Source organism: Sus scrofa, chromosome 15, assembly GCF_054392235.1.
Source record: "Sus scrofa isolate SSC_HxYL_T2T_F1_AM1 chromosome 15, Sscrofa_HxYL_maternal_Yorkshire_Landrace_v2.0, whole genome shotgun sequence".
Classification (NCBI taxonomy): domain Eukaryota; kingdom Metazoa; phylum Chordata; class Mammalia; order Artiodactyla; family Suidae; genus Sus; species Sus scrofa.
In genome coordinates this window covers 24825588-24851525 of record NC_139397.1, presented here as the reverse complement: position 1 = coordinate 24851525, position 25938 = coordinate 24825588, and the positions used below count along the sequence as shown (strand labels likewise).

The 25938-nt window shown below is 34.3% G+C and overlaps 1 protein-coding gene across 5 annotated transcripts in view; it reads right to left on the bottom strand.

Annotated features, from left to right (window-relative positions):
• Positions 1 to 25938, bottom strand: part of LRP1B (LDL receptor related protein 1B) — a 1884722-nt gene that overhangs the window by 620366 nt on the left and 1238418 nt on the right. For all 5 annotated transcript variants that reach the window (XM_084998912.1, XM_084998914.1, XM_021076285.2 and 2 more), the window contains 4 exons: positions 15589 to 15786; positions 13628 to 13832; positions 1929 to 2093; positions 1139 to 1383 (listed from right to left, as the gene is read on the bottom strand). In XM_084998912.1, coding sequence (XP_084855038.1) covers positions 1139 to 1383; positions 1929 to 2093; positions 13628 to 13832; positions 15589 to 15786 — 813 coding nt within the window. The remainder of the gene's footprint in view (positions 1 to 1138; positions 1384 to 1928; positions 2094 to 13627; positions 13833 to 15588; positions 15787 to 25938) is intronic.

Genomic DNA, 25938 nt, shown 5'->3' with positions numbered 1-25938 from the left:
ACTGGAATGAGGCTTCCATAGGTTAGGACATGTGTCATGATGGGGAAGAGATAGGCAAGGGGTATAAAAGGATGAGGGATGTTATGCCGAACAGCCATGGTATCCCACGGAAGGAAGGAAGGAAGGAAGGAAGGAAGGAAGGAAGGAAAGAAAGAAAGAAAGAAAGAAAGAAAGAAAGAAAGAAAGAAAGAAAGAAAGAAAGAAAGAAAGAAAGAAAGAAAGAAAGAAAGAGGAAGGAAGGAAGGAAGGAAGGAAGGAAGGAAGGAGAAAGGAAGAAAGGAAGAAAAAGAAATGTGAGGCTTAGAATTAAGAAAATTTGGAGTTCCCGTCGTGGTGCAGTGGTTGGCGAATCCGACTAGGAACCATGAGGTTGCAGGTTCGGTCCCTGCCCTTGCTCAGTGGGTTGACGATCCGGTGCTGCCGTGAGCTGTGGTGTGGGTTGCAGACGCGGCTCAGATCCCGCGTGGCTGTGGCTCTGGCGTGGGCCGGTGGCTGCAGCTCCGATTCAACCCCTAGCCTGGGAACCTCCATGTGCAGCGGGAGAGAAAGAATTAAGAGCATCTGACAAGGATTTAGTGGGAGAAATGAAATCGCAAAACCAAGGTAGAGATTATTATTGACCAAAATGTGGAATATGTGGTGATGAGTAGCACACATATCCACGTGAACCAACATTTCTTAAAATAGGAAAGTTAAACGCGGATGGTTTATCTTTTATGATGCACCATCCCCTCACCTCCCGATATTCTGCAGTGACCATTTGGGGCCAGCCTGAATGTGTCCTTGGTATCTTCCTCTAATTTACTGATCATATTTAGGTAATAGATTCCAAATCTGAAGACCTTCCACAGCTTTCCAAGTATCTCTCATTGAGGCAACCACAGTGACTAAAACTTTGGAGACTAGAATAATACCCTTTACTTCTAAGATTTCTCTATTTCTTTCTAAAATAAATTAAAAGGAAAAGAAAAAAAATCCTGAGCTAATTAAAAAAAAAAAATCTGGAGCCACTTCCATCACATACTACCTAAAATATTAATAACTGTTAAACTTATAAAGTTATTTTACAGTTTGAATGTTAATGTTATAGGATTAAGGTGAAAATACTTTTGATAGTTAACTCATAATAAGCACTTACCCTGGGGCTGACGACTGGGATGATATATCTGAAGGTCAAATGGCTGTGCACTGGTTTTCTGAATCACACTGACATTCTGCCCTGTCCACTTATTGGCTTTTGACAATGTGTTGGTCCTCCAGTCTGTCCAATAGACATCACTCCCATACAGAGACACAGCAAAGGGATGGGAAAGATACTCATGACCTCGGATAATTTCTATCATGTCTGTTCCATCATAGAGGGCTGAATAAATGGCATCTGACCTACAGAAAAGTAAATATAGCAGTAGTATATCAAAACTTATTCAAATAGTTCTGATGATGTGACAATACTATTTAGATAAATAACAGGAAATTTTTTGTTTTCTTTTTATGAACACACCTGAGGTATCTATACGTTTCTGGACAGGAGTCGAATTAGAGCTGCAGATGCAGGCCTACACCACAGCTACAGCAACGCCAGATCTGATCCACATCTGTGATTTACATCACAGCTTGTGGCAATACTGGACCCTCAACCCACTGAGGCCAGGGAAGGAACCATCCTCCTCACAGAGACAATGTCAGTTCCTAAACCCCCTGAGCTACAACAGGAACTCCCAGATAAAAGTTGAATAAAAATATTTTTATGTGCCTGTATCCATTTTGTAGAAAGATTTTTTAAAAGCCATCATAACAAAGGCAAACAAAAATCAGCATCAATTTCAATGTGTGAATATAGGATACATGCATGTTGGGACATACTTTGATTCTGTGACTATTATCAGAGGAAGGTAACAGATACAGAAAAAAAAAGGTCATTTTTAAACCTGGCATCTGTCCAAACGATCCTTTTCTCAAAGTGGTCCACGGTGAGCCCGTTAGGCCAAGCTCCAGTTTTCATGTCTTTGTAGATGGTTTTTCTCCCAGCACCACTCATGGAGGCAGATTCAATGCGAGGAAAATTGGCATCCCAATCTGTCCAGAAAAGAATTCTGAAGAAAAAGAAATAATGCTATTGCTTTAGTCATTCATTTCACAAATATTTACTGAGTGCCTACTATATGCTAGGCACTGGCTAGGTAAACCATTGCAAGAAAAACAGATGCATTATGTACCCTTGTGGGACTTAGAGTTCAATGGAGGAGATAGACTAAATAAACACATAAGTATATAATTACAGCTTCTGAAATTTGTTCAAGAATAATTTTGTTATGAGTGATCTACATAGAGAAGGTGATCAGGGGGAAAAAAAGCACTTTGAAGAGTGATTATTTACACTGAATCTGAAAGATGAGGAGCACAGTATAAAGAGCATGGAAAATAAATGACAAATACCCTAGTGGGGGAAAGGCCCTAGTGGGGGAGAGTGGGTGCTTTAAGGAACAGAAATAAGGTCAATGTATCAGAAGGGTGACAGTGAGGAGGAAAGAGGAAGAAGATGAATTTGAAGAGGGTGATCTTATGGATCTTGTAGGAGAAAGCAATTATTTGGGATTCTATTCCAAGGGAATAAGATGAACACATAACCAGGGGAGAATCAGGCTATCATCTACAGATAGATTACAGTGAGGCAGGAGTATGGGGACATCAGGAGGTTATTTTAATGAACCAGGCAAAGATGGTAGTGGTTTGTAATATAGTAGAAGAGAAATGAATGGGTACAAGGACTGGTTTGGAAGAAGAACTAGCTGCCAGGCTGATGACTGGAGGTAGGTAATGAGGCAGAGAATAGAATCATAAGTGCTCAAAATTTTCTTGTTTTGGCATACTCAGAGGAATGGTGTACAGGGAATCCATCAGTGAAATGGGACAAATGAAAGAGAAACAGATTTGAAGAGCTGAGAATTGAGATTGGATGGGAGTGGATAGTAATCAAAAGCTGAGTTTGATTTTTTTGGACCTTGAGATTTTAAGACATAAAAAAGGAGATTTCTAGGAAGCTATGCAGTATGCCAGGGTGAAATTCAGAGAAAGTGGCAAATCTGGCAGCATGAATTTGAAAGTATTCAGCATGGAGATGGTATTTAGAGTCACATCAATAGAACGGATCGTATGACAGAGGATGCAGGAGGAAAACAGAAGAATATCATATACTTAAGACATATACACACATGTAATTGTTATAATACATTTTTTACTAGATTCCATAGTTATTGTACTTGTAAAGCTTCAAATTCATGATATGTCAAGAATACCACAAAATAGGCATCAAATATTTCATGCTGTGCATTGGATTTTTTAGGCTATTAGGTAATGGCTAGTTTATGTTTAATTGACAATAACCTACTGCCAATGCATGTTTCTATAGTGTATACAATATTGTTAGACAACAATTCCATAACCATTGCAATTAGCTAATTTTTTGAGTGCTTACTATATGCTAAATGCTATTTTCAGTGCCTTGTTTAGATTATCTCATCCAATCTATCATGAGGCCATGACTAAAATTATCCATGTTTTACAGATGAAAAAACAATCTTCAAGAAGTTAAATTACTTGACCAGGTTACAGGGTTAGTAAGTGGCGGGTGGATATGAGAAACCAATAGCTTCACTTCTGTTCTCATGCTTTTAACATCCAATTTTTTTTTGTTTGTTTTGTTTTTGCAGGCCACATGCATAGCATATGGAGGTTTCCAGGCTAGGGGTCTAATTGGAGCTGTTGCTGCTGGCCTGTGTCAGAGCCACAGCAATGCCAGATCTGAGCTGCATCTGTGACTTACACCACAGCTCACGGCAACGCTGAATCCTTAACTCACTGGGCAAAGCCAGGGATCAAACCAGCACCCTCATGGTTACTAGTCGGATTTGTTTCCGCTGCTCCACTACAGGAACTCCAAAATCCAACTTTTTAATGTCATGTCACTGAATGAAATAAAAAGGATAAAAATGTGGTATGGGAACATGGCTGGTAATCATTAAATGGTAGTTGCTTTCTCTACCCTGGTAGTAGGACCAGCCCAATGGGTAGCATTGAGATTTGGGAAGAAAGGATGGAAAGAACTGGAGAGACAGTGACAGTCCAATAAATATTGCTATTGTCAGTTCTGACAACATTTTGGTGAAAAATGGTAAAGTTATTGTTAAAAATAACTGTTTTCATTATAATTGTATGTAGTTTTGCTATTTTGCAATTCTTTTCTTAAGTGATCCTTAGGTATATGAATTTGGTAGATCGTCTTGGAAAAATGAAATAATCCTCTAGAAAAAATTCAAAATGCAATTCAACATTCTTTCTTTTCTAAAAAAAAATATATCTAAGGAAATGTAGAGTGATATAGATTTAAGTATTCATTATGACTTCAGTTTTTGAGATGTATATGGTTTCTTATAGGATATAGGAAGTTCAGATATGAAATTATCAGAATGTAATATAAAACATTATATAATAAATTTAGTAAGTACATGTGCTAAAAGTATATGGTGGGCAAGGAAGGAAGATAATGACTTTCTTGTTAAGAATTTAGGTCCTCAAATGGATCCTTTAACCATTAAATAGTGTCTTTCTTTGTCTTTCTTTATGGCCTTCGTTTTAAAGTCTATTTTGTCTGATATGAATATTGCAACTCCTGCTTTCCTGTCTTGTGCATTGGCATGAAATATCTTTTCCCATCCCCTCACTTTCCATCTATATGTGTCCTTTGCTCTAAGGTGGGTTTCTTGTAGACAGCAGATTGAAGGTTTTTGCTTTTTCATCCAGTCTGCCACTCTGTGTCTTTTGATTGGCACATTCAGTTCATTGACATTTAAGGTGATTATTGATAGATACATATTTATTGCCATTTTAAACCTTGTTTTCCAGTCGATTCTATGATTCTCTTTTCTTCTTTTTTGGGTTGGATGGTTTCCATTTATTTTATGCTTGAGTACTTTTCAGTTTTTGTGAATGTAATGTTCAGTTTTGATTTGGAGTTTCCCTGTTTTTTAAGCATGTTAAGCCCTTCCTATATCTGCTTGCTTTTGCCTTATAGTCATATAGGCTCAAACACATCATTAAAATTTAAAAAAAATCTATATTTTCTTATTTTCCTTCCTCATATTGTATGATTTTGACGTCCTTTTTTTTAATATCTTCATGTTTAGATCATATACAGGCTTATTTAAATGACTGCTTTCCAATTGTGGCTTTCTCCATCCTAATTCTTCTCTTTCTCTTTCTCTCTTTTTTTTTTAATTTAGAGAAGCCCATTCAGTATTTCTTTTAGAATGGGTTTAGTATTGCTGTACTCTTTTAGCTTTTGTTTGTTGGAGAAATTCTTTATTTCCCCTTCTATTTTAAATGATATTCTTGTTGGGTAGAGTATTCTAGGTTGCAAATTTTTTTTCTTTCAGACAACCTAGAAGAAATGGACAACTATCTAAAGACTTACAGCCTGCCAAAACTGGATCAAGAAGAAATAGATCAACTGAACAGACCGATCACTTGAAATGAAATTGAATATGTCATAAATGAACTCCCTACAAATAAAAGTCCAGGACCAGATGGCTTCACAGGTGAATTCTACAACTCAATGAAACTAGAACACACCCTCACACCACGCATGAAAATAAACTCAAAATGGCTGAAAGACTTAAATATCAGACAAGACACCATCAAACTCCTAGAAGAGAACATAGGCAATGCATTCTCTGACATCAACCTCACAAATGTTTTCTCAGGCCAGTCTCCCAAAAGCAATAGAAATAAAAGCAAAAATAAACCAGTGGGACCTAATCACACTGACAAGCATCTGCACAGCAAAGGAAACCAAAAAGAAAACCAAAAGACAACTTACAGAATGGGAGTAAATAGTTTCTAATGATGCAACTGAGAAGGGTTTAATCTCTAATTTATGCAAGCAACTTATACATCTCAACAGCAAAAAAGCCAACAACCCAATGGAAAAATGGGCAAAAGACCTGAATAGACATTTCTGCACGGAAAATATACAGATGGCCAACAAGCACATGAAAAAATGCTCACCATCCCTGATTATTAGAGACATGCAAATCAAATCTACCACGAGATAGCACCTCCCACCATTCAGAATGGCCATCATTAATAAGTCTACAAATAACAAATACTGGAGAGGGTGTGGAGAAAAGGGAACCCTCCTGCACTGTTGGTGGGAATGTAAGCTGGTGCAGCCACTATGGAGAACAGTATGGCGGTACCTTACATAGAACTACCATTTGACCCAGCAATCCCACTATTGGCATATATCCAGACAAAACTTTCCTTGAAAAGGGCACATGCACCCGCATGTTCATTGCAGCAGTGTTAACAATAGCCAAGACATGGAAACAACCCAAATGTTCACTGGCAGAGGATTGGATTAGGAAGATGTGATATATATACAGAGTGGAATACTACTCAGCCATAAAAAGAACAAAATAATGCCATTTGCAGCAATGTGGATGGGACTAGAGACTTTTATCTTCAGTGAAGTAAGTCAGAGAGAGACAAATACCATATGATATCACTTACATATGGAATCTAATATATGGCACAAATGAACATTTCCACAGAAAAGAAAATCATGGACTTGGAGAATAGACTTGTGGTTGCCAAGGGAGAGGGGAAGGAATTGGGATGGATTGGTAGCTTAGGGTTAATAGAAGCAAACTATTGCTTTTGGAATAGTTTAGCAATGAGATCCTGCTCTGTGGCACTGGGAACTATGTCTATCAGTTATGATGGAACATAATAATGTGAGAAAATATAATGGGTACATGTATGTGTAACTGGGTCACCATGCAGTATGGTAGAAAAAAATTCTAATGGGGAAATAATAATTTTTAAAAAAGAATAATAATAATTAAAAAAAGAATTTATGTTCTTATACAACTTAACATAAAAAATGTTATTAAATAATTGTGTCAATGTTGAATAGTAGCAATGTATATGTGTTTGTCTCAGATAACCTTGGAATTGACTTTGGGATCTGTCATTAACTCCAGCATATTTAATGTAAGACTCCATTTGCTCATTTGGAAATGAAAACTATAATAATACCACTTGTTATGAGTATTAAATGAAGTAATGGATGTAAATAATTTAGGACACGACATGGTTAGCACATAGAAAGCATTTGTATCTGCACAAGCATTACTCAGATATTCATAGAGAATATTTTTTCAAAACACAATTTCAGCGTTATCCAAAACTATTTAAAAAATGGAGAGAAAAATAGATGCAAAAACATACATATACACCTTACACTAACCAGGATGACCATCATCAAAAAGTCTACATACAAATGCTGGAAAGGGTATAAAGAAAAAGGAACCCTATTACACTGTTGGTGGAACCCTATTATACTGTTGGTAGGAATGTAAATTGGTGCAATCACTGTGGAAAACAGTATGGAGATTCCTCAGAAAACGAAAAATAGAACTACCATTTGATCCAGCAATCCTACTCCTGGGCATCTATCCAGAGAAACCATGACTCAAAAAGATATATGTACTCCAATGTTCATTGCAGCACTATATGCAATAGCCAAGACATGGAAACAACCTAAATGCCCACTTACAGAAGAGTGGATAAAGAAATGTGGTACATAATATACACAATGGAATATTACTCAGCCATTAAAGGAAAGAAATAATGGCATTTGCAGCAACAAATGCTTGACCTAGAAATTATCATGCTAAGCGAAGTTATTCAGTCAGACACCAACATCATATGCTATCACCTACATGAGGAACCTAAAAAAAGGACACAATGAACTTCTTTGCAGAACAGATACTGACTCACAGACTTTGAAAAACTTATGATTTCCAAATGAGATAGGTTGGGGGGTGGGGGGATGCACTAGGGGTTTGGGACAGAAATATTATAAATTTGGGTTGTGATGATTGTTGTATAACTATAAATGTATTAAATTCATTGAGTGATTAAAAAAACACATATACAGAGAAAGAGAGAGGGACAGACAAAGAGAGATTGAGAATTAATACTAAGGTCAATGTTTAAATGTTACAACAGCACCTATGTGAAAGTAGATAAGTTTTATAAAGCAGTATGAATCAAAGCCATGAGGAAAAAATTCAGAGGAGTAGATCATAGGTATAAGTTTATCTCACAGAATGTGTCTCAAAAATGAGTTTATATTAAAAAATTAGTGTTTTTTTCATGGGCAACTTTCAGAGTTTCCATGACTCTGAAAGTGGGAACATATTCACGAAAATAATATCTAAATTCTTCATTGTTTAACCACCAAAATGTCTGAGTAAGTTAACTAAATGTTTGGGAAGGATAAAAATGAACACTAATATTTCGGAGGACAACGTATTGATAATTATTGAAGCTAGGTAATAGGAGGGAGTTTATTTAACACCTCTTTCTGTTTTGCGTGTTTGAAAATTTCTATAATAATAAAGTTTAAAAGTGTAGCTAACTCAACATTTAAAAAGGATAAAATTTTTAAAAGTGCACCAGAAAACATTTATAAAATCTTGTTGGGAGTCTTTTTGAAAAAGATTAATGTTCAAAGATAAGACTTTTATATGAGAAAACACTAATTATCTTGAAATGTCATTAACATGCATATTATAAGTTATTTCACATATAATCTGTTGCCAATTAAATAGAAAATAAAACAAAGGTTAATTAGTATAAAGTTGGTAGACTACTTGGTTAAGTGGCTGAATGCCTTTCTTGAAAACAATGAAATAAAATGAATTATGTGTCACTTCAAATTTAATTGTGGATGCACACATCTTTTCACTGACACCAGGTTGTTATTTGTCAGCGTCCTTTTAAACTTAACGTTAAAAAAGATTTAAAATAGAAACAAGATCAACAGAGCATCAATCAAATTTATGGTAATATCTTGACAAACAAGATGAAGTAGAGAGATTTGCAAGTTTGAAAAAGATTAGGAAAAACAATCCCTGAAAACAAACACAGTGAATTTGAGAGTCAGAGAAAGTCTGAACATATGTGGATTAGCCACTAGTTGCTAGACAACGCTGTAGTTCACACTCTGGATTGATGACCCAAAAACCTCTGAAGCATTGTCTTTTTCCTGTTAACAAATGGAGAATTGGTGTCTCTCTTTTAACTTTCTACCCTTTTCTGACCTATGTGGTTATAGCAATTTCAACATGCATATTGGTAACCCTGCAGTTCTATATTCTCTATATGTAGGTTTACTAGAAATAGGCACTATAGACTGTCAAATGCATGTTTGCAGTGGACAAAAATAAATGGCTTTCGACAATGTGAGGAATTATAAAATAAGTAGTCCCTTCATTTCTTCACTAAAGATAGCAGCATTAAGCTGTTTTTTTTCTGTAATGGTCAGTTGGCTCCTAATATTTTGTAAATTTAGGTGGAGAATTTCCAACACTTTTTATAAAATAACACATTCTAAAATTAGTTCCCCTAAAAATGTTCTTAACCTTGCCGTAAGTCCATTTACAATCAGTTTTAAAAGTTGATTTCAAGGATCATTGTTTCATAAAATTCTAGGCATTCTTTTATACATTTTGCAATGTAGTATTTGAAAAGAATCAATTTTTTCCTTATTACTTTCTTTTTATGGTTAAAATGTGTTAGCATTTCAGTGACTGCATTATTTCAAGTATACAAAGACTGACTATACCTTCTTATAAGATGTATAGAAATATTCAGCCATGATTGCTTTTTAAAACGAGACTACAGTCTACTGATTCGACAGTTCTTGCATTTATGGGTTAGTCTGTATCAGCATTAAATTGGGTCAATGGACCATGAACAACTTGTACCATTATGGGCATGAAAGGGCTATTACCATCTATCAGGTCAAGCTGTAGAAGGTGAAAATAATGGATCTTGGGGGGAAAAAAAGGAAAAAAAAAAAAAAGGTCCCTTATCTATAATCTTTAGGTCTTCTAAAACCAACAATGCTTTTATTAGTTTCATTTAGAGAAGCTCCCAGGTAAAATTAAAATTTTATTTATATGTCTTGCTAATCTTCACAATTACTAAAGATGCTTTAACCAACTGCAGTTGTTACAGCAGAGTACAGTGATTATGACAAACAAAAATTAAATACCAGCAATGGAGCAGGAGGATGTCACGCAGTTGTCTGAGCACAAAGGCACTGAAAGTTCAAGTACTGAAGTGAGTGCCCTGTAGATTCTGAACTTCCTGATGCCTGTTATTCTCTAATAATAAGCTTGATGTTTAGAGGAGATGCATGTGTTCTTTCAGGTCACCTTAGCAATAAGTGTATTCCTTTAAAATGGAATGAAAGAAAAATGCCTCCTCCCTAAGATTCCCAATTTATCATCTTGGAATAATGTGTCACTTGGGACACTGGGTGGGTCAAAACCTAGAACTGAAGGAATAGTGCATGAAAGCAGATATGTTTTGTAAGGTAAAAGACAGGCCTGTGGATTCTATGTTGAGGAAGCAAAGCTGTCAATTAAAAACATTTCTTTTTTGGCCTTTGTTAAAAAGGTCACCAAAGACCTTGACTGCTTTAGGAAACTTATGTGATGAAAATGTGTTTTATGGGGCTAACATTAAAAGCTTGCTTTATTCCTCAGCTCTGCTGTGAGAGTAAAGTACTGGTTGCAAATTGTTTCTTTCATCCGTTACTGTAAAAGAAGATTATAGTATTACCCATTAGCTGTATTTTATTATATATTTCACTTTTTTTTAAGGTGTAGACTTGAGTATTTGTAGGTTACATGTAAACAAAATGTGTATTTATATGCATTAATTTAACAAGCATTTACTGAGCACAATTATATATATCTAGGGCAGTGAAGGATTTCATAGACTTGGAAGCAACTTTGCCATCAGAAAGCCCACAATTTAGTAGGAAAGGTAATAGTATTTACACAAATCATATTTCCCAAAAAGTTATCCAGTGGGTTTATCCTAAAATAAAATTTTCAAAAGAAGCTTAAATGTCTTTGGAGCTCCTAAAATTGTGATTCAAAGTTTCCTTATGTATTTCATAAATAATTTGAGAGATAGGGGAACAATTATTTTCACCATGCTCGCAGCCTACTTTATGAAAGTTTCAATGTTTAAAAATTTCTATGAACTTTTCCAAAATATCCAATAAACCTGAAAATATTTTAATATTTGTATTACATTTTAAAATTTAATTGCTACTTTTTAAATTTAAATTTACAACTGGGCTTTAAATGTTGTTTACATGAACCTCATATCTTAATCATAGCAATTCTTTATAAAATAATTTTTAACAGTAAAAACTCTATCTATCTATATACTGATATCCAAATCTATCAAACTTTTAATTTACTCAGCATTAAAGTGGGAGATAAGTGAATTAGTACTGTCACGAACTTTGGTCGCTTACGCTAGAAACAATTTAATAAGTATTATTTCTTCATCCATTAAATAAAAATATTACCACTGTAATTATCTTAATTAGCCTCACAATTTCATAGTAGCAATTAGTAATGGAGGGCATCAACTTTCTCAGAAGCATTATCAGGTTTTCCCTCCTCAGAGACTGACTTTCTATATTAACTTTTAACTCTTAGAGAATATTTTAGTTCAGGAAATCCCCTTATATCACTGAAATAGTGTCTGATACATTCATTATGTAGCATTTGTGGGCTTGTGTGTCTTTTGCATTTCTTTTTCTTCCCTCCTCTCAGGATAGATATTCCCCAAAGAAACTGAGATAAATAAGTTTATTCTAAGCATTGTCAGTTCAAAGCCATAGAAGATGAAGCTTCAACTCCCAGACCTACTGCTTTGTTTGACTGGACTGTTTTCAAAATTTTCATATACCTGTTTTGTTTATTTGCTTTTTTTCCCCCTCAGTGTGCCATTTGTAATTTGAGAAACATTTGCCATTCTCCTATCAGTTCTTCTACCATGGGGTATACTTGCTAAAACTTTCTCCAAAATATCACTTTCCCCTATATAGAAAGTTTCTTAAGCAGATAAGCTGCTGGTACAACTTATGTCTAAGAAGTGAAAATTTCACATCAGTAGTTGTTAACATTGAGGGTAAAACCTCCTTTGATGATGGATCTCTGTGGGAAGTAAAGGGTCAGGATCAGCAATTTACTTGTAACCTGAGGAACAGACTGTTTGAACTAGGGGATTTCTCATTAAACAGCTGATCTCTTCGTGGTAAACTGTTATTACAGGAGGTAATGAGTGAAACAGGCAAAGCATAAACTGTACAAACTGGAGAACACACCTCCAGGCTAAAAGATACAGCTACTGTTCTGTTCATTGTTGCGAGAGCTCCCTATTTTCTCAAAAGAAGCCAAAAATCCAGAGTTGAATGAAAATCTCACAATATTTTAAATTTTGGCAACTAATTGAGATAAATTTCAGACACCCTGGAAGATAGACCAAATACATCAATAAGGGTTGCCAGTTTTAATTTCATTTAATTTCTGTATCTGAATTGAGCAAAAGGAAAACAAACTTCCCAATCTACTGATTTTTGAGTCCTGCACAAAACACAGCACAAACCAGAGAGTCTGGGCCAGGAAGCTGACTTAAACACAAGGGCCCTTTTTCTCTCTTCTGCATCTCATTAAAGTTCCTTCTGGCAGACTCCCCTCTTGCCGCTCTTCTCCCTGGACTTTTAAGTAACGGTCTTAAAAGTATTACTTAAAGCTACAGGGGCAAAATAATTTCTCTCTACCAATCCCTTAGACTTGACTAAGATTTTGGATTTATTAAATAATTGCCAAAGAAATAAATAATTAACCGTAATAACACAGCATTCCCATGTAGAGGAGTTATATATTATATTCCACTTTTTTGCTATCTCCTAAAAAACAACCTAATTATCAAGATATTATTATCCCCAATTTACAAAAGAGGAAACTGAAATTCAAGGGAAGGTAATATACTTGAGTAGGTTTCTCAGAGAATAAGTGATTGAGAACAATGGGAACCCTCTTTTTCTGGCTCCAAATTCAGTGTTTTTCCTCTGCTCTATCACAAAGCGAAAAAGTAGGGGCAATCATCTGAGTTATACATTTGATCTTGTTTCTCAGAACTGTGCATTTTGTCTTTCAAATGTCCCAATAGTTGGTGTCTCACTACTGGACTCCTTCAAGCTTATTCTCATCTTCTTTTAAACTAACCCCAAGTACATACAAATACAAATAAAGGATGAAGTGGTTAACATCCGTGACTATTTGGACCAAAGACTGGTTCTGTGGTTTGCAACCATTAGAAACAATTACAGTATCTCTGGCAGTTCAAAAAGAAATTCATTACATTACTGCTTCAAAATAGAGTTAAAATAGCTTCCAAAGGGCCTAATGTCCATATTTAGAAAAAGAAATCTGTCTTCTAAAAGTAACAATTTAGGCAATCCTATAACCAAACTCATGGTAATAAACTAAAAGCAATTGGTAGATATAGATATAGATGTATAAAGATAGATATTTAATTGTATCTATATAGAAACACACACATATACACACACATATTTACATGCACAAAATAAGCACTTTGATAATTGATGAGGTAATTGAATTCAGTGTTAATTTTAAAGATTTTTTTATGCCAAAGTGAATCTGTGAAAGGCAGACTTCTTTACCCATATCTTGGGTCCAAAGCGATGGCCCTGGGGTGTTCCATGGCTCCTGCTATGAGTGTAGTTCTTAAGGAACCATCTAGTTTGGCCACTTCTATTTGGTCCAGATTGCTGTCTATCCAGTATATGTTGCCAGCTATCCAATCAACTGTCAGTCCTTCTGGGGTAGCCAGGCCATGCTCCACAACCACTTCAATAGCACTGACACCTACAAAAAATGGAAATCAACACCTGGACCCATTCAAGGAACTTGTTTAGTACAGAGGAAAAGGCCTACTTATCAGCAATATGAAATAGTTAATCTTCTATGAACTCAAAGAGATACAGTGCATAGAGGAAAAGTGTTACCTGGCACAGAGGAAACTAAGAAGGCCCCAATTTACAACCACTGATTTTCCCTAGCAGAGATTTTTTTTTTTTTTTTAATCTCTTAAGTCCTTTAAGTGATAGCGTCACAATTTTTTTTTTCCCCCAAGGGGTGCATGTGAGGTAAATGGAAGTTCCCAGGCTAGGGGATGAATCAGAGCTGCAGCCAATGGGCCACTCCACAGCCACATAGGATCCAAGCCACATCTGTGACCTATGCCACAGCTCACGGTAATGCCAGATCTTTAACCTGCTGAGCAAGGCCAGGGAACGAACCCACATCCTCATGGATATTAGTTGGGTTCGTACTGCTGAGCTGCAATTGGAACTTCATTTTTTTTTTTTTCATGAAATTTTTAAACAACTCTGAAGCTTATGGCAATGTTTAGGTTGCAATGAAGTATTTTATGTTTCTGACTTTTAGGCAGAACTAGGGATTTTGGAAATAATAATGAGGTGTTGTTACAATCAGTGCAATTTAATTCCAAGGCTGATCCTCACGGGTAGAATAAAATGAAAAAGTCCACCTGGGGAAGCATGCATTATTGCTAGTTAGCACCTACTCATTTTTGAAACATGGCTGGTAAGATGGCTGTTACTGAATTTAACCTTGACAAAGATAAAACCTCAGATCACAGCCCCGATCTCCACCCAAGCCATAAAACTTGCAGGGTACAACATATTGGAAATTAAAAGAAGGCAGTAGTGTGGTCTGAATTAAAATAAGCAATTTGGTAATTTCCAGTAGTGCTCTTATTTATCTACTCCTTAATTTTTTGAAATTAAAGAAAACTATATGTATATATAGTTTTAAAATATTTTTTCCCTAATTGTATAACTCTTTATAATTTATGACATTACCAGTGATTTTGTTAGGACATCTTAGTAGACTTTTTTTTTTTTTTTTTAACAGCTAACCATCTAAAATCGTGGATCAAATCCATCATTTGAAATCAGTACCTTGCAGTAATGCCATAGGACATGAAATCACACATCATAATTATATTGTGTGTTTAGACACTACAATCTTTGAGACTTTCAAAGGTGACTTAAAGAGGAATTTCAATTTTGATAGAAATACTTGGCCTTTGGAATGCTACACAGATCTAAGATTTTCAAGAAAACTATTATTTATTTCAAAGTGTTGCTTCTTAAGAAAGACTTAGAATGGACAAAAGGGATGTCAAATTATGGAAAAATATGTTTAGCTCGTATACAGTAGTTTTTGTAGTAATTCATTATTTCTATGAATTAGGCTGAAAGACAAGCACAAAATATAAAATAAGTTAACACCCCAAAATATAAATACTAGTATATAGAAGACATTTTTTTGTGTAAATAAATTCCTTCACCAAATATGCATGACAAAGTTCACAACTTGAAGATGATGTGACCAGTACAGGCATCACCACTCCTTCCCCTCACTTGTCTTCACACGCACACATCTCACACCCCTGGTTTTACACGTATGAGGGAGAAGATAAAGAGCCAAAGACCAAAGATTAATCAAAATCCCTTCCCATCATAGCATATTTTTTTCTGGCCTTTTCAGTTAGAAATTAATCCAAAAAAATAAGTCAAAATTGTCATAGATGTACCTCCATTTTCAGAAAGCTTGCCCCGGTATATTCTGTCTTCCACAACATCTGTCCAATAAAGTAAACTTTGATTGAAGTGAAAATCAAGTGCTATTGTGTTTCTCAATCCAGGAACAAGTAGACTATAGTCTCTTTTATGAAGATCAATCCTTCTGATTTCATGGCGAATAGAAAAGATGATGAACGCTTCAAAAGGATCTGAAAATAAATTTAATAGGCTTATGAAAATATTTATGTGCTCTGGTAAGTGGAATAAAGTGCTTGGGGTCAAAACCCATTTATTTAAAATTATAATTCATTACATAATTTTCTGTCATTAGAGGAGCAATTTCTTTTAACCCCAAATTTAAAAGAAACTTGACGATCTTAGGTTTACCTGTATGTATGTATGTATTTAATTTTGTTTTTATTTTTTTTGCTTTTTAGGGCTGCAGTTGCAGCATGTGGAAGTTGCCAGACTAGAGGTTGAATTGGAGCCGTAGCTGCTGGGCTACACCACAGCCACAGCAACTCGGGATCTGAGCCACATCTGTGACCTATACCACAGCTCACAGCCACTTTGGATCCTTAACCCACTGAATAAGGCCAGGGATCAAATTCGTATCATGGATATTAGTCGATTCGTTTCCACTGAGCCACCACGGGAACTCCCATCTGTATTTATTGAAATAAAGTATAAATGTGCTTTTATTCCTTGGGTTTTTTATATACCCGATTCTAATTTTAAACAGAAGAATTATTGCAATTGCAAGACAATATGTGAAATTTTCTGTTTTAGCTGACAATCCAAACCTCAGCAACATAAACATCACCATAGGAATTGCTAGGAGTTGAATTAAACTACCTAGGCCACTCTTAAACCTCACATGACTATAGATCCACAGAGGAGAAATATCCAACAAGAGAATTTCTATCAAGAGAATTATTGGGCTTATAATTAGTGGAAACTCTTGGTAAGAGGGAAGATGGTAGCTTTCTCATCAGCCCAAGAAAATCATGTCTACTATTGCTAGTTTTAAATCTTGGACAAGACCTGAGTGGAAAAAAATGAGAAGAAGCTCTGAAGACATATATTAAAGTCTTATATGTTGTACCTAAAAAAAAATAAATAATGTTTTAACACCCCTAGGTTACTAAAATTATGTTGTTTTGAAAAATGTAAAAAGTCTTATGCCAAATTATTATTGGACACACTAATGTGCTCTAGACACGAATTCTGTTTGATGAATATATACTTTAAGGGAGGGATCCAAGCTCACAAAAATGTGTCCTGTTTTCATGTTAGTGCCACCTTTTTGTTCGTTTACTTAGGGAAATTGGTTTTCCTATCCCAAGTCTATACATGTTTCTGAATGTGAGCTGTTATAAACATCCCTGACCACAGTGGTTAATCAAGAGGTAGGTGTGAGATCTTAGTCAGGAATATAGGTTTGTAAATTTCCGGAAAAGTTTTCAAGCTGAGGGGAAAGAGACTTTTCTTTTAAGACCACAGATTTCTTAGCCTAGTCTTGTTAGTCCACATCAGTTCATGTCCCTGTAGTTTATTTAAGTCTACTTGTTGTACTATAGGAAAAGAGAAAAAAAAGCCCTTAGAAACAGATGCAGTGATGACCCAGGGAGAGACCATATCTCAAAGGCATTCAAGTCCATAGTTTTAATTATCTCTAAGACCAGCTCCTTCCTTCAAATACCCTATGCATTTCTCATACCTGTAATATGTAAGCCAATGCACTTAACCTTCTATTTAGCTTCACTGAACTGGGCTTTTGTCCATTTTGACCAGGTTTATTGTGCTTATTAATCTCATTTCCTCAGAGAGGTCTTTCTTGATCCGTTATCTAATAAAAACACATCTCCATTATTCTACATCACAACAGCCTATTTATTCTTTTTGAAGTATACTTTAAAATCAGTATTTCCTCATTTGCCTTTGATCTTCCTCACTGGATTATAAACTCCTTTAAAACAGAGATCTTCCCTGTCTTGCTCATTATGATGTCTCTAATATCTGGCACGAATGAAGACATAAGACATACCCGGTCTTAGATTAGAAAGGCACTGCTGTACTTGGTGTAGGGGAGTCACTCGCCATTTTTAGGGAGCTCTGCCCAGCACATTAAATAAATGTCTTCTGAGTGATTAAATGTGGAGAAGAACTGAATCTATCTTAAGAGACTATCTGACAGCTAGCATGTGAAGGAGTCCTGCTACAGTCATCAGAGTCACATACTTGATCTGCAGCACTGAACACAGAATATAAGCAAGCCCAGACAAAACCATAAGAACTGCCCAGAAGTCCTGAGGACATGTGGGCAGAAATTATGTAAACTTTTGTGATCACTTAGGTATTATAGTAATTTATTGCACAAAATTGTGGTGTTTACTGAACAATGTGATAATACCTGTGATAATAGCAAACTTATAAAAGTTACCAAATATGTACAAAAGAAATACTTCTGAATTTCTCCCAATAGAATAAATTCTCATAAAATTTAAAATCAAGAATTTAGCATCTTTAAAGGAAAGAACGGTTGTATTGGATGCATAGTTATTTAAAAGAAAGAATACCTAATTTTGAATCAGCAATCCTTATTCGATTACCTGCCTTGGCTATGAAACAAATGTTTGCTTAGAAAAATTCTTTATCTTTTCAGGAATTAAATATCCTTACCTGTAAAATGAGGTTAGAATAACCAACTTTCAAACAGACTTAAATGTTGCTATCAGCATCCAGTTAAATGATGTATATAAATCTGTTTTATAAGTTGAAAATCATCACAGTAAATACAAATGTAGAGGTTAACTATAATGTAGTCAAAAAGTAATTGACTTGGGAGTCAGAAATTGGGGATTTAAAACAGAGCTCTGCTACCAGCCAGCTGTGTAAATTTGATAAATTTACTTAGACACTTTGATTCTCAATAACTTGTATTTATAAAATGTATCATACACTGGGTTATCAGGATAATTGACAATTAAAAGTCTGGATACTTAATATTTTAATAAATGTTTAATCATTTTTATGAGTATTTCATCCAGAGATCAAAGCATAAATAGAAGTGATATTGTTTAAGACATAAGGCTGGATGATGACACATCAAAAAATAGTCAGATATTTCTTAGCATGTGCTTAAACTAGAGACATTACAACTCTGAAGAGCTGCCCTATCCTTTGGCTTATATTTTGCCCTTAGTTAAGCAGTAAATTATAGGTACAGCAACTACAAGCTAGAGAAGTTCATATTGAATTGTGTTAAAAGAATATATAGTTTTTGGAGTTCCCGTCATAGCTCATTGGTTAACGAATCCGACTAGGAACCATGAGGTTGCGGGTTCGATCCCTGGCCTTGCTCAGTGGGTTAAGGATCTGGCGTTGCAGTGAGCTGTGGTGCAGGTTGCAGACGTGGCTCGGATCCCATGTTGCTGTGGCTGTGGTGTAGGCCAGTGGCTACAGCTCCGATTAGACCCCTAGCCTGGGAACCTCCATATGCCATGGGAGTGGTCCAAGAAATGGCAAAAAGACAAAAAAAAAAAAAAAGAATAAGAATATATAGTTTTTAAATCATAGAGTAATGATGTGCTCCTTCTTTCCTAAGAAATCAAACCAGAAGAAGAAAGGAATATAAAAAGACAGAAAGAAATTCAACTTCACTAACACTACAAGCAAGGCATCTACTACTAAAATACCACAGTATTAGAGGAAGGCTGATGAACACATTAAAAGCGCAGAAAGTTTCTGCTAGAGGATATCTGCAGATGCAGATAATTCCAAGTGTTGACAGAGTGCGATTCTCAAAGGCGGTAGCACATCCTAAGAGGCAAAACCCACAATCACTTTTTGAAAAAGCAGAATAGGGGTAATAGCCTGATCTCAGGATCTTCTCTGAACTATTGGCTCCATAGAGACCCAAGAGGAGGGTCTGAATGAAGAAACAAATAGGCATACGATATGTTAAGTGAAAAAAATTAGGTTTAAAGACTACACACTATATGATTCCATTTTGATGACATTCTACAAAAGGCAAAACAATAGAGATAGAGAAGAGATCAGTGGACGCCAGTGGCAAGGGGTTGGGGGAGCTTGGCTATTGAGGAGAATGGGGAAATTTCAGTATGGTAGTTCTGCTCTATATTTTGTTTGTGATGGTGGTTACATGAGTCTATGCATTGTCAAAACTTTCAGAAATGCACACTAAAAAGATTAAGCTTTACCCTTTAAAATATAGTTTTAATTTTAAACCTTGTTTAAAAAAGAAAATAAAAACCTAGGAGAAAACTACAAAAAATTTTAAAAAGCAATAATATCACTTATGCTTAACTGTCCATGAAAATTTTCCATTAAAATATTAGCAATTAGAATCTAACAGCTTAAAAAGAAAAAAAAAAGGCACTAAAACAATATGAGAAAGAGGGGCTTATTTTGCAAATACAAAAACTGTTCAATGTTAGGAAATCTATTAATAGAATTTATCAGGTTAGTAGGTCAAAAAGAAAATCAATTATCATTATAATTACCAAAATGAAGTACAATAAAGTTAAAAACCCACACTGGACAATATCTTTAGAAATTAGAATAAGTGGATGCTTCTTCAAATGTATATATATTTTTTACATATGTAAATATATGTGTATAGTCTAATCATAATCTAGAATCTAACATCATATTTAAATGAGAATCTCTGAAAGCAACCGAACTAAAGTGAGGTAAAAGATCAGGAATGTCTACTAATTTTTCATCTTTTTCAAAAAAATTTTTTTTCTTATTTTTCGGGCCACATTTGCAGCTTATGGAGGTTCCCGGGCCAGAGGTTGAATTGGAGCTGTAGCCACCAGCTTACGCCACAGCCATAGCCACGCAGGATCCAAGTCATGTCTATGATTTACACTACAGCTCATGGCAATGCCAGATCCTTAACCCACTGAGCAAGGCCAAGGATCAAACCCGCATCCTCATGGATGCTAGTTGGGTTCAATAACCACTGAGCCATGATGGGAACTCCGTTTTTTGAAATTTTTAATTGATGTAGACAAGTGAAGACAATAAGTATAAATGGAAAGAAGCTAAAATTATTATTTATGTATTAAAAATTGTATACTTGGAAAATCCAGGATAATAAACTGGCAAAATTATGCAGAAGAGAAAGAAAATTCAGTGATATGGACAGGTACAAAGATTTTAGACAAAAAAATCACTAGCCTTCCTATAAACAACAGCCACTGAGAAGACAAAATGAGAAAATAACAAATGTACATTAGCAGCAATGAAACATAACAGTGAATAAAGATAAAGAATTTAGGAATAAAATATTAAGAAATATACAAAGAGTATATGAAGAAATTTAATAACTGCAAAAAAAGGAAAGGTGTATAGTGTTATTAGAAACAATGTCCCAAATGTTTTGTTTCTGCATAAATTAATTTATAAATTTACTCTGATGCAACAAAATTACAAATGCAATTCTTCAAAATGATACAAGATAATTCTAAAGATTAAGCTAAAAAATTGGGACTCAGAGTTCCTGTTTTGGCTCAGCATGTTAAGAACCTGACATTATGTCCATAAGGATGTGGGTTTGCTCCCTGGTTTGCCCCATGACTTAAGGATCTGGATTGCCTCAAGCACAGTGTGGGTTGCTGATGTGGCTTATGTATGGCGTTGCTGTGGCTGTGGCTGTGCTGTAGACCTGCAGCTGAAGCTCCAGTTTGACCCCCAGCCCAGGAACTTCTATATGCCGCAGGTATGTTGTAAAAAGGAAAAAAAAAAGTGGGACTCAACAGGGAACTGTATCCTGTTGAGACAATTCAGGGTAAATGTAGAATAGTGATTAAATCCATCAGATATTAAAATAATATTTCAATAAAGATACTCTCGTATTGATCTATAACTGATTATAGGGCTGAGATATGTGATAGTTCTGGGAGCACTAGGAAAAAAAATTAAATTGGAAAATTTCCTGTCTTAAAACAAAAAATAATTTCCAGATGGCTTAAAATTTTTGTTGTAATGAATGAAATTATAAAAATCTTAGAAGTGAATATAGAAGAATTATTTTTAGTATGGCAGAATGAAGAAGACTTTCTGATTTTGACACAAATCATAGAAGACCTAAAGAAAGAATGATGTTTAAAGTATATAACATAAATTATAGGAGAAAATAATGTAAAAAGTCAAAAGACAAAGAGTCAACTAGGTAAAATATCTGCAATATAACAAAGGACACAATTATTTAATATATATGAACTCCTATAAATTGACAAGAAAAAAACCATGAATAACAGGCAAAATGCATTAAAAAGAAAATTCATAGAGGGATGATATAAACAACTTTAGAATTTTAAAAAGTATTCAATTTCTTTTTTTTAGCAATAAAACACTAAATGGTTTTTAAAACTATGTAAATATTTGATAAAACACTGTTAAGGTGTAGTCAAAAGGCTCTTTGATATATTGATAAGAGAAGAATAACCCCTATGGAAAGTTACTGGGAAATCTCCATCAAAAGTTTAAATATATATATACCCCTTGCAAAAGATTAAACAACACAAATGTTCATCAATAGATGACCGAGTAAATAATTTATGATACAGTCATACAATGTAATATTATAATAATTTTAGCATTTGCATATATTTCCTATTTAAATAAATTTGTTTTATGAATAAAAATTTAAACCAGTAATGGAAGGAATTATCATATTCAGTCCTAAGAAATATTCATAAGTAAAACAAGAATTGTTTGGGCATGACATATATGCTAAGCAATGAAATTCAGTATGATGAATACTGTAAAACACGTTTTTCCCTTCAGGAGAATTCAAGTTTAAGAGATCATTTACTGCTCTTACTTTCATGCTCTGGTTGAGAAAGTATATTCTCTTGAACCAAAAATTACTGACTTGTCTGTTACAACTGAGTAGAAAGAAATTTTACAGCAGAAGGCTTGGATTCTACTCTTGCCTCTGCTAAAAATAAAAAGACATCATTAAAACTGCATAGGTCTTGCTCTCTCTCTCTTTTTTTTTTTTCCCGCTGCACACATGTCATATGATCCCAGGCCAGGGATCGAATCCCAGACGCAGCTGCAACCCATGTCACAACTGTGGTGAGGCTGAATCCTTAACCCATTGCACCAGACTGGGGATGGAATTGTGCTGCTGCAGAGGCAACACCAGATCCTTAACCCACTGTACTGCAGAGGGAACTCCCTGGCTTTTAAAAAAAGTAATTTTGGTGATACATTTGTTCTAATATTTTATTTATCATTAGCCATAAATTATTAATTGACTTGTTAATAAAGTAACATTAAAATTAGCCAAATGGACTTCAAACAAATAGCTTTCATGGAAATAAAAAGCCTCCCTATTATATGATAATATAAACTATTTGACAGATGAAATATAATTTAAAATGTTAGCCTAATAATATAGACTAAATTATGTATATAAAGCAAAATTTGACATAATTAAATGGAGAAATTGATATATCCATGGTCATGTTTTGTGATTTTTAACCACAACCTACTCAAACAGGTAGAAAAATACAATAATAACATATATTATTAGAACAATAAAATAAGCACAAAATGACCCATAGGAAATATATAGAAATCAGTGCTACCAAAATAGAAGACATTCTGTCCAAGCACACATGAAACACTTAACGAAATGATAATGTAATAGTTCACAAAGTCTCAAGAGATAGCAAAAAATCAATCTAATTATAAACACATGCTCTGAGCACAATGGAATTAAATTATAAATCAATAATAAAGACTGTTAAACTCCTCATATGCTTTAAAACTAAAAATAATTACTAAACAGTTTCTTGACTAACAGGAACTCAAATAGGGAATTCAGAAACAGAGAGATATTATGGCATCAAAGGTATAGATGAAAAGGCACAAAAAATTACAAATTAATGACATAGAATAGTTCCTAAATGGTGGAGTAAGGACCTCCAAAAATCATCTTATAAAAATAATGAAAATACCAGAAAAATGGTCAAAATCATCTTTTTCTAAACTCTAGAAATTAGTTTAGATAGAATCAACCAAATTCTAGCAACATTCCAGTGAGTGTTTTATTCAAGAAAAAAATGCTGAATATCATTAAGAACAGAAAATTCTGTGGCATTTTAACATGCACCAATTCCTTCTCTCTTTTCCCAGTTTTGTGGCAGACCTGGAAATAAACAGCACAGAAATTACCAGAGGGAAGTTGGGTTTGAGGCTCCTCCAAAAGTCCAATCTCTAGGGAACTGTTCAATGGGGAAAAAGAATCTGCAAGAATTTGAGCTTGATTTACACATGCTAAAACATGAAAATGCAACTTTATACCACATATAAAAATTAACTCGAAATGTATCATAGACCTAAATATAAGAGCTGAAAATATACTGCTATTAGAAGAATACATGACCTTAGTTAGGTAATGTTTTCTCAGCTATGACAATAAAGCACGGGCAACAAAAGAAAAAAATGAAGTTAATTAAAAATAAAAACTTGATGCTTCAAAGGACAACGTCAAGAAAGTGAAAAAAGAACCTACAAAATGGGAAAAATATTTCCACAACACATATCTATTTAGGGACTTGTACCTAGAATATGTGGAGAACAATTATGACTCAAAGATGAAAACGTTAAGTAACCAATTTTAAAAATAGAAAAATGTGTTGAACAGGCATTTTGCTAAGGAAGTTACAAAATGACCAATAAGCAAAATGAAACAATGAGATACCATTTCATACCCACTAGGATGACTATAGTAAAAAAGATACTGTAAAAGATACCATTTTATGGTCAATAAAAACTGATGGCAAGATTGTTTAGAAATTGAAGTCTTCATACATTCCTGGTGGGATTTTAAAATGATGTAGCCACGTTGGAAAATTAGTTTGACAATTCCTCAAAATGTTAAATACTGAGTCACCACAAAACCCAGCAATTCCACACTTAGTTTTTACCCAAGAGAAATGAAATGTTTCTCCACATAAAAATTTATAAATGAATATTCACAGAAGAAATATTCATAATAAGCAAAAAATAGAAACAATCTAAATGCCCCTCAACTGATCAATACATAAATGAAATGCTGTATATAAATACAACAGATATAATTCAGCAATACAAAAATAAGTACTGATGTATGCTAAAACATAGATGAACTTTGAAAACATTATGACAAGTAAAAGAAGTCAGTCACAAAAGACTACATACTCCATCATTCCATTTTTTATGAAATCTCCAGAATAGGCAAATCTACAGAGACAGAAAATAAAATAGCAGGGTCTGGGATAAAGATTGATGGAGAGTGATTTTTAATGCCATGATTAAAATATTCTAGTATTATATAGTGGTAATGGTTTTATCACTCTGTAAATATACTATAAACCACTGAATTGTAACTCAATCTATCTGTTATAAAAAAAGAAATATGGTAAAATATGTGGAAATTTATAAAGAGTAAAAAACTGTACAAATACTATTTTTAAATCAGTTAATTAAAAAATGTATACATGTAAGGATAACCTGACCCCCTTGCTGTACAGTGGGAAAATAAAATTAAAAAAAATATATATATACAACTTACACTTCATTTGGATTAATCTGAATAATTATACTCAGCCCTGAAAACTTTTGCATCTATGTAAGAAAAGATAATACAGCAGACTTACAATTTAAATTTTTTCTTTTCTGTGTATTTATGCTAGTTGAAAAAAATAGACAATTCATCCAATAAAATTATTAACTCAAAAACTAAGAAAATATAAAAAACAGATCAAATTAGAAAGAACAAAATAAATATAACTACAGAATTTGAGAGTAATGTAGATTATAAAAAATCAATTCATTTGAAAGACTAATAAAATATAGATAAATCTATGACAAAATCAATATATATATGTAGGTATACATATACATATACATATATAACATATGTACAAATGAATAGCAGAGAAATGAAAATAGAAAATAATTATAAACAAATAAATAAAAATAAGAGAATAAGTGATGTTGAGCATTTTTTCATGTGCTTGTTGGCCATCTGTACATCTTCCTTGCAGAAATGTCTATTCAGGTCTTTTGCCCATTTTTCCATTGGGTTGTTGGCTTTTTTGCTGCTGAGTTGTATAAGCTGCTTGTATATATTAGAGATTAAACCCTTGTCAGCTGCATCATTTGAAACTATTTTCTCCCATTCTGTAAGTTGTCTTTTTGTTTTCTTTTCGGTTTCCTTTGCTGTGCAGATGATTGTCAGTTTGATTAGGTCCCATTGGTTTATTTTTGCTTTTATTTTTATTGCTTTGGGAGACTGGCCTGAGAAAACATTTGTGATGTTGATGTCAGAGAAT